The sequence below is a fragment of the Panthera pardus genome, unplaced genomic scaffold (genome assembly GCF_024362965.1).
Source record: "Panthera pardus isolate Hobbes unplaced genomic scaffold, ASM2436296v1 HiC_scaffold_2, whole genome shotgun sequence".
NCBI lineage: Eukaryota > Metazoa > Chordata > Mammalia > Carnivora > Felidae > Panthera > Panthera pardus.
The window spans coordinates 126635834-126648293 of NW_026526765.1; the positions used below are offsets into that span (position 1 = coordinate 126635834).

At 50.9% G+C, this 12460-nt stretch overlaps 1 protein-coding gene across 1 annotated transcript; it reads left to right on the forward strand.

The window, feature by feature from the left end:
* Positions 1 to 7207: 7207 nt before the first annotated feature.
* Positions 7208 to 8948, forward strand: NEUROG1 (neurogenin 1). The gene has a single exon (XM_019421942.2). It carries the CDS (start codon positions 7507 to 7509, stop codon positions 8239 to 8241), a length of 735 nt encoding a protein of 244 aa, XP_019277487.1. The 5' UTR covers positions 7208 to 7506; the 3' UTR covers positions 8242 to 8948.
* Positions 8949 to 12460: the final 3512 nt, after the last annotated feature.

The window sequence follows — 12460 nt, forward strand, 5'->3', positions numbered from 1 at the left end:
TTTTATGGTTGTCTCATTAAAACATTTTAATTACTACAAACAAAATGCATTTGTGTTCCAACCCAACATGAATTTATGTGACGGAGCGTTAAGGTAGAGAAAAAGCAAAAGGAAAACACCTCAGCTATATCTCCATTCTCTGTGTTTATTTCAGAATTGTCTCCATAAAACGAGAGTTTCAATTCCATTAGGATAAATTTCACCGTGACTTCTTTTGTACACACAGAAGAAAACACCCTCCTACGGTTTTCCCACATTTGACCCACAAACTTTTTTGGGGGGGGGGGTTGTGTTTTTAATCCCCAGGGAAGATGTTCTTAAGGATGCAAAACCATGAAACAGACAAAAATGAACTCTGGCTTTAGCAATATCCCGTGGCAGGTGCGGCCTGGATGTGGGAAGCTGAATCTGGTGACAGCAACAGCAGGGCCTACTGTTCTTAAATCTGAGTCCAAAAGTTTTCACTTCAAGAAATCTAGGAAGGCAAAACTCAGAGGCTTTGAAGGAGGTTCTGGATTGATTCTAGCCTCAAACAGCTGACGTGAAAATGATTCCAAGCCTCACTCCTGGGGGGGGGGGGTACCTTCTGCCCTCTCCCTCTTCATTTCAGGGTCTGCACCCCATGGGCCCTCCCGCCACAAGCATGCACACCCCCCCTTCGCCTCCCCCACAGTACTTAAGGCACAAAAAGGACATTGTTTCACCCAAGACTGGCCCAAACCACAAACGCACCTCAAACCTTGGGCGAGCCCAAGCACATATTGTTCCTGCTACGAGGCTTGAGAACTCCAATCAAATATGAAAATTTCTTTTGGAAAGAATTTATCCAGCTGCAGAACTGCCCCATGTGTTTTTGGAAGGCACATCTTGCACAGCACTAGAATAAAGTTGATTTGCACCAGGACTTCCCCTGGAGGCCAACATTCATCCCACAAGTAGGCAGACTGTACATAACCAAACACGTCAGTATACAATGCCCCAGAATATTCAAGCAGACATCTCTGAGGTGGGAAATGCATACAGCCGGCACTGTATTTAGCAGAGCAGGGGCCGAGGGGGCCTCCACGGATTTCTGGAAACCATGGATAATTTGCCATTTTCCTTGCTCTGTCACTGAAAGACCCCTCTGTTTCCCCCCTCCTGCCTCGTTTCCCCCCTCCCTTTTACCCCCCCTTCCACAACTGTCATGGGTCATCAGTAAAGAAAATAGGGAATTGTTTCTCCGTTCCTTTCCCCACCCCTACCCTGCTTCTCTTAGATGGAAACGCATATCTGCGGGTGTATTTAACAGACTGAAAGGAACACTGTGTGCCTCTGGGTCCAACATCATCCTTCATCGCTTCCTCTGGAGTAACTGCACCTTTTTCTTCTTTTTTTTCTAAAAAAGATGACAGTGTTTTCTTTCTAAAATGCCACCCACCAAACCAATGCCATCCCTCCCCACAGGTAGGTCCAGAAAGAAAACTATGATGGTAGTTTAACGTTCTTGTTTGGAAAGGGTGGCCCTCATACTTTACTTTGTGCAAAAATCTGCCTTATAAACTCAGTACACTGCCCAGCCCTGTGCCCAAGACCCAGGTGGATGAGTGGCTGAGTAACATGCCAACAACCTTCACCTATGTTATCCTAAATGGCATCTGAGAGTTCATGTATACTGGAAAGGAAGGAAGGGAGGGAGGGAGGGAGGGAGGGATGAAAAAAGGACAGACCCTGCCCATAACAAAACTCAGATCTACATGTAGATGCCACAGCACTCTTGAAATTGATATTCTAACAACTGGTGTGGATAGGGAATGATAAATTTCAGCTAAAACAGTTTGGGAGAAAGGTATGAAGTGTGATGGTGTCCTCCCCATGCCCCAACACATTCAGATGCTCATGCCAGCACTTGGAATTATAAGACACTAACCTTTTGGCCTCATTCCCGAAGCAGCATCTCTAAAAGGTAGGTAGTTCGTTCAACCTCAGGCTTACATGTTTCTGATAATTGAAAGGGAGGACAGCAAGGAGGCCATCTGGCTCAGCCTCACGTCCACAAAAGGGCTCAAAGGCTGTGGGCACTAACTCCAAATGAAGTCACACACATGGCCACTGAGTCACTGACAAGGCTAGAGGAAGAGGATGTGCAACAACAAATTTAAATCTGCTTCCATCCTTGCATTTCCATATCTACATGTGTGATGATTTGATGTTCATTTAAAAATTCTGAAATTTTCTGGGGTGCCTGGCTGGCTCAGTCAGTAGAGCATGCCACTCTTGATCTCGGGGTTGTGAATTTGAGCCCCACACTGGGTGTAGAGTTTACTTAAAAAGAAATAAAATTGGTTAAAAATTCTGAAATTGTCTTGTGAACAACACAGTCAGCTTTGTATATGTACATGCTGACCATATTAATTTATTACAGGTAAACATTTATAATATGCCACTATTTTCTCCTATTTTGGCCTTTCTTCAGCTTAAAAAAAGAAAAACACCAAGAATTTCAAATTTCCCTGGAAACATCAGATGCCCTCCTCAACCCTGAGAGCCTCTCCTCCCATCTCTCCAGAAGGCTGGTTCCTTCAGCAGGGTGTGGACAGCAGAATGGTCCTCTCAGTAAGGGACTGAAATCACCTCCCTGCTGGTTCCACAGCGGTCTTGAGTCAGACCTCCAGAACTGCCCAGAAGAGGCTGTACCTTCCAGCCCCTAAATCCCTTCCGGGAATCCTCCCCTAGGGACACCCCAGGGTGTCACACAGGCAAGCAGAACAACAGAAGCCCCAGTCTTGGCATCACTTAGAACACCTCTGAGCTGTCACAGAAACATGTCTGATCTGCCTCAAGGGCTTAGATAAGCACGGACAGGAAGGTGAATGCTAAAGAAAGGCTTTTATTCCAATATGAGGGGCAAACAGAGGCTCTAAGTGTCAGTCAATGACGACTTCAGCATGTGATCCGTACTTCCAGATTCTGACGGGCTGGGGTCCCCCATCATCTGGGCTGGGGTCCCCCATCATCCCTACCGCTTCAGGTGACCACAATGTGAGAAACTCTGGTTTAACCCAAATCCTTGGAACATCTGCCCTACCCACCTACCTCCACCCCCAGCAGAAGGGCAGCTGGACGGCTCACACATCAGGCAGCCAGAATACCTACTGCAGCCCTCGCCACCTGGGCGCCTGCTGTGGCTGGATTTACTGCGTGCCCAGATAGCATCCTATTGTGCTCTGAGACAGACGTGCCCTTCCACAGACGTGCCCTGCACTAGGCTCCAAGGGATGCGGGGGGTCAGGAGAAACTTCTCAAACTTTTTCTTCGGAAGGGAAAGCCCTGAGCCTCAAAGGGGACACACCTGAGCCTAAGCTACCACCTCATTCTCATTCTCCCAGAATTCAGCTCCACCCTCAGCGGGTCACTTGCAGGAGAGGTCCCCCTCCCAAGCCTCAGATGTACTTACTAAAAGCAAAGTGGGCAGGCACCAATGTCCAGGGAGGAGCTGCCCCATGCACCGCTCAAGAGCCAGGAGCACGCAGGGCAAGGTTAAGATGCCTACCCAGTCAGGTCACGAAGGTACTGGCAGAGGAGGGGGACACAGGCAGGAGGGAGCACAGAGCCACTGGGAGCTCATAAAGTGCCTTTGGGCACACTTGAAAAGCACACCTCTCTGGAAATATGCAATCTCACATCACGATGCACGGCTTGGCACGTGGTAAAGAGATTGGAATGTATTCCCCACTTGCGATGGATGCCCTTGTGCAGTAAACCACTGAACAACTGTGACAGCCCTGCTCAGAGAAAGCACCATGAGAAGGAAACAAAGAGGAAGAAGAAAGACCGCCGTGGCCATTCAAGGCCCATCACAACTGCTTCCGACCCTCTTCCCGCTGGCCCCCACAGTGCTGCCACAGTCATCCCCACACACCCCCTTTTACCTAAATTATCTGTTCATGTCCCATTCATTCTTCAAGGCCTTCTCAAGCCTCCCTCTGCCAGGAAGGCTTCCCTAACCACCTCCTTTCCTTTTGGAGGTGCACGACGCTCTTCAGGTCTGCTCCCTTAGTAGGCCTTCAGTGCTTCTCTCAGCCAGGGAAAGGTCACTTTTCTGTGGCCACATCTCCCCTGCCCCATGACTACAGGTTTGCCCGACTCTATATGAGCATCTGGCACAGGGCAGAAAGCAGAAAATGCTCACCATGTACTTACTGATTAACTGTGATGGAAAAACATGGAATAGGGGCTGGAAGTTCTCCTGAATCCGGCTCTAGTTTGACCACCAGAGATCCCTGGGGTCACCTGGAGAAAAGACCCCTCCATCTGCCACTTCAGTTTCCTAAGTATGAGGTACAATGCATGGATGAATAATCTCCAAGAGTTCTACCAGCAGTGAACCCTAGGCTTATGAGGCTCAGAGCCCATGACCCCCATCAGCCAGGTTTTCATCCCTGTTAACCCAGTGTCTGGCACAGTTCTTGCCCCAGAACAGGCAAGCAATATGGTATATGGGTTGCCTCAATCACCATGCTTTGGCAACTGAATGTTTAACTTGGGTGTTTTATTTAGCACACACAGACATCAAACCTAGCTAACTCAAGCAAAAGAGCCCTACTAGGAAAAGCACTACTATGGAGTTTCTTGTGCAGTCAGTGAGAAGACTAGAGAACCAGGCATGAAATCTGGGGGGCTTGGGGGACAGGCAGACCCAAGGAAGAGCTAAGGCAGGATATCCACTGCTCCTGGCCAACCCTTCCACCACTGGCCACTGGTCCTTCCAGGTTGTCAGCACAACACATGTATACTCTGAACTGTCACTGGCTCAGAGCCTAAGTTCCAAGCAGGGCATACAATTGACCCCACTTAAGGCACGTAGCCACACTCCAACTGCCAAGAATGGGGAGGGAGGTGCTCATGCATTCAGATTCCTCAACAGGAAGGCTCCTCAGGTGCAAGGTAGCCAAGAAATGACAAATGGCCACTCCAGTGACCCTAGTCCCCTGAACAGATTCTCTCCTCCAGGGATTCAGAAAAAGAGTTGTAGCATGTTGAATAGCGGCTCGCCAAAAGACACGTCTATCCAGAACCTCAGAACGCGAACTTATTTGGAGTAAGGTTCTTTGCAGCTGGAATACAGATAAGGATTTCAAGATGACCTCATCCTAGATCAGGGCAGGCCCTAAATCCAATGACAAGTATCCTTACAGGCAACAGAAGCACAGAGAAGGAGAAGGCAAAGATTGAACGAGCAGCTACCAGCCAAGTAATGCCAAGAACTACCAGGAGCCACCAGAAGCTAGGAGAGGCCTGGAACACATTCTCGCTCAGAGCCTCCAAAAAGGGCCAACCCTGCTGATGCCTTGACTTCAGACTCCCAGCCTCCTGGAGAATAAATACCTGTTGTTTTAAGGTGCCTCGTTTGTGGTGACTTAGTACTCCAGTCTCAAGAATACAATACAGGGGCCCAGCAATGTCAAGTCACAGGTAGTGGGAATGCACCAAGGCCTCAGGAAAGCAGGAACGGAACAGGCTGGAAGCAGGGCTGAGGATACCTAGGCTCCTGTAGGCTCACACAAATGCCGGCAGCTTTGTGTTCCTTGAAATGCCTCGCATCACCCAACAATCTCCCTTTTCTTGCTTAAGCTGATCAAATCCACTTTTTGCGACTTCTAACAAACCTAAAGCTCTTATACATGACCATGTCCAGCCTTCTCTCCAGGTTGGGAGTACATGTAAGGCGCAGCAGAGGTGAAGGCAGGGCTGGATAGAGTCCACGAAGCCTGAAGACTGTCACTGGACAGTTTGCGGAGGCAGGCTCTGCCTCCAGACAACACCTCTGTAGAAAGGGGACGGTGTCGCAGGCAGAGACAACTCTGAGGACAACAGGCCACAGACCAGGCCTGAGGCCATCATCCAGATGTCACAGGGAGGACAATGAAACTTAGCTGAAAGGTGTTCATTTCGTTTTTTAACTTTCCCACCTGCATCATCTGGTGCTGTTCCTTAGTGACTATTTCCCCCTAAGTACAAACGTGGGGGTGCCTGGGATCTACTGCTCCAACATGAACACTGGTGGAAAAGCGACTGCTGACCAGCAGAGTGAAAACCTGCTCTAATAGGTGCGTTTATATCACTAAGGTATAGAAAGGAATCAAGGGAGGTGGGTAGTGACTGCTACTGAGTGCTTGCTACCCTTTCTCCTGGGCCAGGAAAGCCAGGTCCCCTGTCTGGCTCACATTCCAGGGAGCCTCAGAGGCCGCAAGCACCTTCTGGAGAGGGAGAGCAAAGTAGGGGGGGCAGAGAGGAGCAAGGAGGGTTCCCTGAGGGGAGGGGATTCTGTTACTTTAAAAGTCATCTGAAAGTGTTGGAATAAGAGGGCTGGGGGACTAGGTTGGTGTTAGGAGTATTTGGCCAAGATTGCACTCGAAAAAATCATCCATTCTTTTACTTTCCAAACTGCTCCTCCACCTCCTGGCTCCCGGTCCCCAGCCCCTGGGCGACGGTCAGCAGAGACCTTCCCTTATTTCTTCACCAACCTGGAAGAAGCGAGAGCGCTTACGCCTGCCCTCTGCTCTATGATCCACACCCGGCCACTCTCCGTCTGTGGATAGGGTTTTCCCTCGGTTCTGAGGGCGCTGTCTCTCCCAACCATTTATCCGGCGCTGCGTTACAAAAGCGCCGCGCCAACTGTCCTCCGAACATCACTCCACAACATCCTCAACAGGGTAGACGTGTGTCCCATTTTACAGACGGGGAAAGTGAAGTCAAAGCATTTGCCCAAAGTCACGCGGCCATGCAGCAGCGGGAGAGAGGAAACGAACCCAGGCTCCCGGCCGGCTCCAGGTTTCCGCAACTTGCTCCGCGGCTCACACTTTCCAGCCCGAGCCCCGCCTCCCCATCCCACCCCAGCGAGGGGCGCCGGGCCCGCCCCCGGAGGAGCGTGCCTCGGCCGCTAATCGCCGGGCGCCCCCGCCTCCGTTTCGCTGCCTGGAGACGCCCCCGCCAGCTTAGCCCGGAGACTGCTCCCGGGGCCGCGCGCGACGCCGCCGATTGGCCCGCGGTAATTACGGGCACGCTCCGGGAGGGGGGAGGGGCCGGGGCGGCCCCCCGCGAGCATAAATTATGCAAATACCCGGGCGCCGCACGGGGCTGACCTGCCGCCTCGCTCCATTCACGGGGGCTGCCGCGGGGGCGGAGGTGGCAAGGGAGGGGGGCGCCCATTGTTGGGGCGGGTACTTAAGGGGTCCTGAGGCCGGTCGTGTGCCACACTCGGTACTCACACGAGCTGATCTGCTCGCCGGCGAGATCACTCGGGAGACCGACTGGGAGCGTGGCCCCTGCAGCAGACGAGGCGAGGAGGTGAAACCCAGCTCCAGGTGCGCCCCAGCACCTTTCCTGGCCTTCACGCCCGCAGCGGCCACAGGGTTGGCCTGGGCCATTTGGAACGTAAGTGCGCCCCGGCGGCCCTACCCTCTGTCCGGGCTCCTGTCCTCCAGGCGCCCTCCTACCTGCCCGTCGGTCCTGTGCCACGCAACGATGCCGGCCCCTCTGGAGAAATGCCTCTCGGACCTCGACTGCGCCAGCAGCAGCAGCAGCAGCGACCTATCCGGCTTCCTCACCGACGAGGAGGACTGTGCCGGGCTCCAGCCGCCAGCTTCCGCCTCGGGGACGCCCGTGCCAGTGCGCAGGGGCGCTCCCGCGGTTCCTGCAGCGTCCAATACTCCCCGGGCGCAAGACGACGAGCAGGAGCGGCGGCGGCGCAGGGGCCGAGCGCGTGTGCGCTCCGAGGCGCTGCTGCACTCGCTGCGCAGGAGCCGGCGTGTCAAGGCCAACGACCGCGAGCGCAACCGCATGCACAATTTGAACGCGGCTCTGGACGCGCTGCGCAGCGTGCTGCCCTCCTTCCCCGACGACACCAAGCTCACCAAGATCGAGACGCTGCGCTTCGCCTATAACTACATCTGGGCTCTGGCCGAGACTCTGCGCCTGGCCGACCAGGGACTGCCCGGGAGCTGTGCCCGGGAGCGCCTCCTGCCGCCGCAGTGCGCCCCCTGCCTGCCCGGGCCCCCGAGCCCCTCCAGCGACGCAGAGTCCTGGGGCTCGGGTGCAGCCGCCTCTCCCTGCGCCGCCGCGGCCTCGCCACTCTCTGACCCCAGTAGCCCCGCTGCCTCGGAAGACTTAGCCTACGGCCCCGGCGACCCCCTTTTCTCCTTCCCCGGGCTGCCCAAAGACTTGCTCCACACGACGCCCTGTTTCATCCCTTACCACTAGGCCCTTCAGGGACACCGTTACCTTCCCCCTCCCAAGGCAACAGGCAGTAGATGGAGCCCCAGCTGCAGTCTCAGGACCCCCAGTCTGGGCGGAGGGAGGAAGCGGGAGCTTTAAAGGGGTGGGAGATACCTGAGCCGCTTGTTAGGTCGCTGCACCCTCGCCGCCGTGGCTGCCCCTTGGTCTGTTTCTCCAGCCCTCAGCCCTGGGCCCCTCCTGCCCGCCCCTAGACGGCCTTTCCTTTTGCACTTTCTGAACTCCACAAAACCTCCTTTGTGGCTGGCTCAGAGCTGACCCCAGCCACCACTTCAGTGTGATTTAGAAAAGGGACAGCTCAGCCCCTGAAGACGAGGTGAAAAGTCAATTTTACAATTTGTAGAACTCTAATGAAGAAAAACGAGCATGAAAATTCGGTTTGAGCCGGCTGACAATACAATGAAAAGGCTTAAAAAGGAGAGACAAGGAGTGGGCTTCATGCATTATGGATCCCGACCCCCACCACTGCAGGCTTGCTCTAGGAAGAACCCAGACTTGTGTAGCTATTCAGGCACAGGGCTGGAAAGTACTTTAATTTATTCAAGATGCTTCTTTCATATGAAAATGTATTTTTGTACATAAAGAGTTTATTCTATTATTATGAAGTATCAAAGTTTACATTTTTGTACTGCAGATGTTTCGTGTAAATAAAAACGAAATAAAAAAATAAGTCACCAAGTTTCTCGCCTCATGTTGGTGTCTCTCTGAGGCTTTCTTCCCATCCCCTGGCGGTTCAACCACTAAAGTGAAACACTATCCTCACCCACCTCCAAACTCTCCACTCCCTTTTCAAAAACACTTAAAAATATACAATGCACTTGATTTCCACCAAGAAATGGATAAAGACGGGCCAGGGCATTTGGGATACATCATTTCCTTTCACCTTATAAGCACAAGGGAGATCTTTCAGGCTCCCTGTAAGCCAATTAAGACTTTTTAGTGGGGAATTAGCCCCGGATATGCAGCTACCTGTAGAGGTAGGGGCGGTGGGAGACTCTTTCTTTTGAGGAACTCCACATCAGCTGGCTCTGTGTTTCAAAGAGAGGGGATTAAAAAGATCAATACAGTGTGACCACTGGCTAGGAAGTCCCAGTGACAGGTGGGCCCAGGCTGGGCAAGCAGAAGGGTCCAGTCTTATAACAGCCTATTTAGAGGGAGAAATTGATTGGTAAACAATGCCTCCAAATTGTTGTCCATTGAGGCTAGGATCACCCTGGCTGTGAGGTGTGGGATGAATTACCCTGGTGTGGTATGTCTGGATGGCGTGTGCACCTGCCTAAAATTGTGAGTTAGGGTGCCTGCACACCCCCCCCACACACACACACATATATCTCCCCAGCTGTGCCTACAGTGAGGGGGGCGGGTAGGGAGACATTCGGTGGGCTCAGTCCTGTTTTGCTCAGCCCGTCTTTAAGGGCAACAGCCAAAGCTTTCATTTGCTGCCAGAGAAATCAGACGCCCAAACCCAGTGGGGATTTTTCTGACTGCAATGAGTTTGTCTGTTGTCTGACAAGCAGCTAACAGCATTGGCCACTAGCAGTTTTGTTGTAAATTTCAGAACGTGGATGATTACAAGAGATACTTCCTAAAATGTCCTTGTGGCCTGTTCCCCGGCTTACAAGTTACCACACATGAAGACCAATTTTTTTCCCCACTGGGTTGTCCCTTTTCATGAATTGAATTATTTAGAGGCAGGAGGTAGAAATGGGTTCAGGAAAATAGTATGCTCTAATGTTAAAAGAAATCGTACCTGTTTAGGAGGTGAGTAGAAGCAGAGGGCCAAAAGGAGAGCCATTAATAGCATTTGCCCCTTGTGCACGTGTTAACCCTCCTCACACATCCTGATGAGTTGGTTCCACTGACTCATATGCTGGGTCTCCAGCAGGCATTGCTAAGCCTAGTCACCAGCAAGGAGCCCTCTTTCAGATAAAAAGGCTCCTTTACAGAAGGTTCTGGAAAGTTGGATGCCTTCTCTAACTGCCCTTGGAGCAAACAAAGAATCCTCCAAGAAAGCTTCAGAAGTTGTGAGGGCTCAGAGTGGAGTTGTTTCTGCTGAAAGCTTCAAGGAAGAAGTTGTGTCTCTTGAATGACCCTGCCCGGGGCCCCACTCTATTGTCTGTCCTGGAATTAATTCACTCTACTAGCTTTGCATTTTCCTATAGCAAAAGACACAAACGGGTTGCCTCAGATTTTCTGCTTTCCTGTGCATAGGATGTTCGGAAGTGACTCCCTTTCAGGCTGGGACAGCAAGCCGGGCAGGGGACCCTGCTCAGCCATGGTGTAGGTGCACGTAGCTGGGCCAGAGGAAGAGAACAGCTGCTTATGTTTATTATTGTCCAAAATCCTTGGGAAAACTAGCAGCAAACACCCTGAAACCCCCCAGGCATCCTGGAGCTCACAGCTACAGTAGGACCTTTGTCTGCTCTAACTGTATACAGTCAGCACCGAAAATGGGAAACATCACTACCCCCAGGACTGTAGAAGAGCTAACCATATTCCCGACTTTGTTGCCAAAACAGGCTCACAACTTAAGGTGCAGGGCCCAGAGCACCTTGCATCTAAAGGAACATCTTCGGCAACATCAGTTGCTGGGGGGGCGTCTTCACCCCTGCCAGTTAATGTTGTCCTTCCAAAGAAGAAAGCATCTATGTTCAGCCCTTAGAGCTCTCAAATGGAAGGAAAGAAGGAAGGTGATTTAAAATGCTCATCCCCAGCTCAGGGGCCTCTTTGTTCCTGCAGCAAACTCTCATCTATCCACTGGCATCTGTGAAGACAGACCAGAGGTTACTAAAATATTCTACTCAAGGATAGAGCACAGAACTTCCTGCTGACAGCCGTGTTTCACTTCTTCAACAGAAACTTCCACTGAGGAATCAGAAGGCAATGAGACAGGCTTATTTATTCTCTACCTTTGTCTCTCTGTTTGCTTCTGTCCTGGTGTGATGTGTATTTTTACACACTGCTTCCAAGCTTTCAGGAAACCAGGCCAGGAAAGCCCGGGATGCTCAGGAAATGCAGGATTTCACCCTTATCTTTAATAACTCTTTGTGAAGCCCCTGCTGTGTGCTGAGCACCATTCTAGGCACCATGGGGACCAGGGCACCCCAAAAGGAGCTCACTGAAAGTTTGGAGTCTCACAGGGAAAGACAAAATAAATTCATGAGAGACTGTGGTAGTTGCTGAGGGGGAGAACATGAAATCAAGTAAAACAAGGGGAATATGGAATGCCAGAGTTCAAGGGAGGCTGATCTTTTAGAAAAGATGGTCAGGGAAGGGCTTTTAATGAGATGACATCTGAGGGGAGGCTCAGGTGAGAGAGGAGAGGAGCAAGCCATGGCATTATCTGGAGGGAGGTGTCCCAGGGAGACCAGACCGCAAGGAGAAAGCCCTGGCCGTGCATGGTGTACAGAGGGACAGCAAGGAGGCTGATGTGACAGGCACACAGGGCGTGGTGGGCAGGGGGCGGGGGGTGGGGGCGGTAAGGATGGAGACAGATGAGGGGGAGTGCAAATCATGATTCTTTTTTTCAAGGTAATTGAAAGGTTGAAACAGTTGAAAACTGATATGTGTGTGTATAAATATATATATATATATATAAAATAATAAACTTATATAACTTATATTATATAATGTATATTATATGTAATAAGTTTTTATTATATATATACATATGTATACACATATGTACTGATATATATTATATATATATAATAAGTTTATTATACATATACACATATATATACACATATATATACACACATATGTATATACACATATATATACTGACATATATATATAATAAGTTTATTTACTTTGAGAGAGAGAGAGAGAGAAAGCATGAGCAGGGGGAGGGGCAGAGAGAGAGAGGGAGAGAGAGAATCCCAAGTAGGCTCCACACTATCAGTGCAGAGCCCAATGCAGCGCTGGAACTCACAAACTGCAAGACCATGCCCTGAGCTAAAACCAAGATTTGGACGCTTAAGGACAGAGCCACTCAGGTGCCCCTCCTCCCTCCCAACTTTTTTTTTTAATGAACTGATTTATATTTTTAAAAGCCACACAGAGGGATGTAGGCTTCAGAGATCAGGACAGAAGCAGGGACCCAACCAAACCTCTGTGTATTCGTCCTAAAGAAAGGCTTACAGTGGGAGAAGGGGTGAAGACCTGTCAGAACCAGTACAACTTG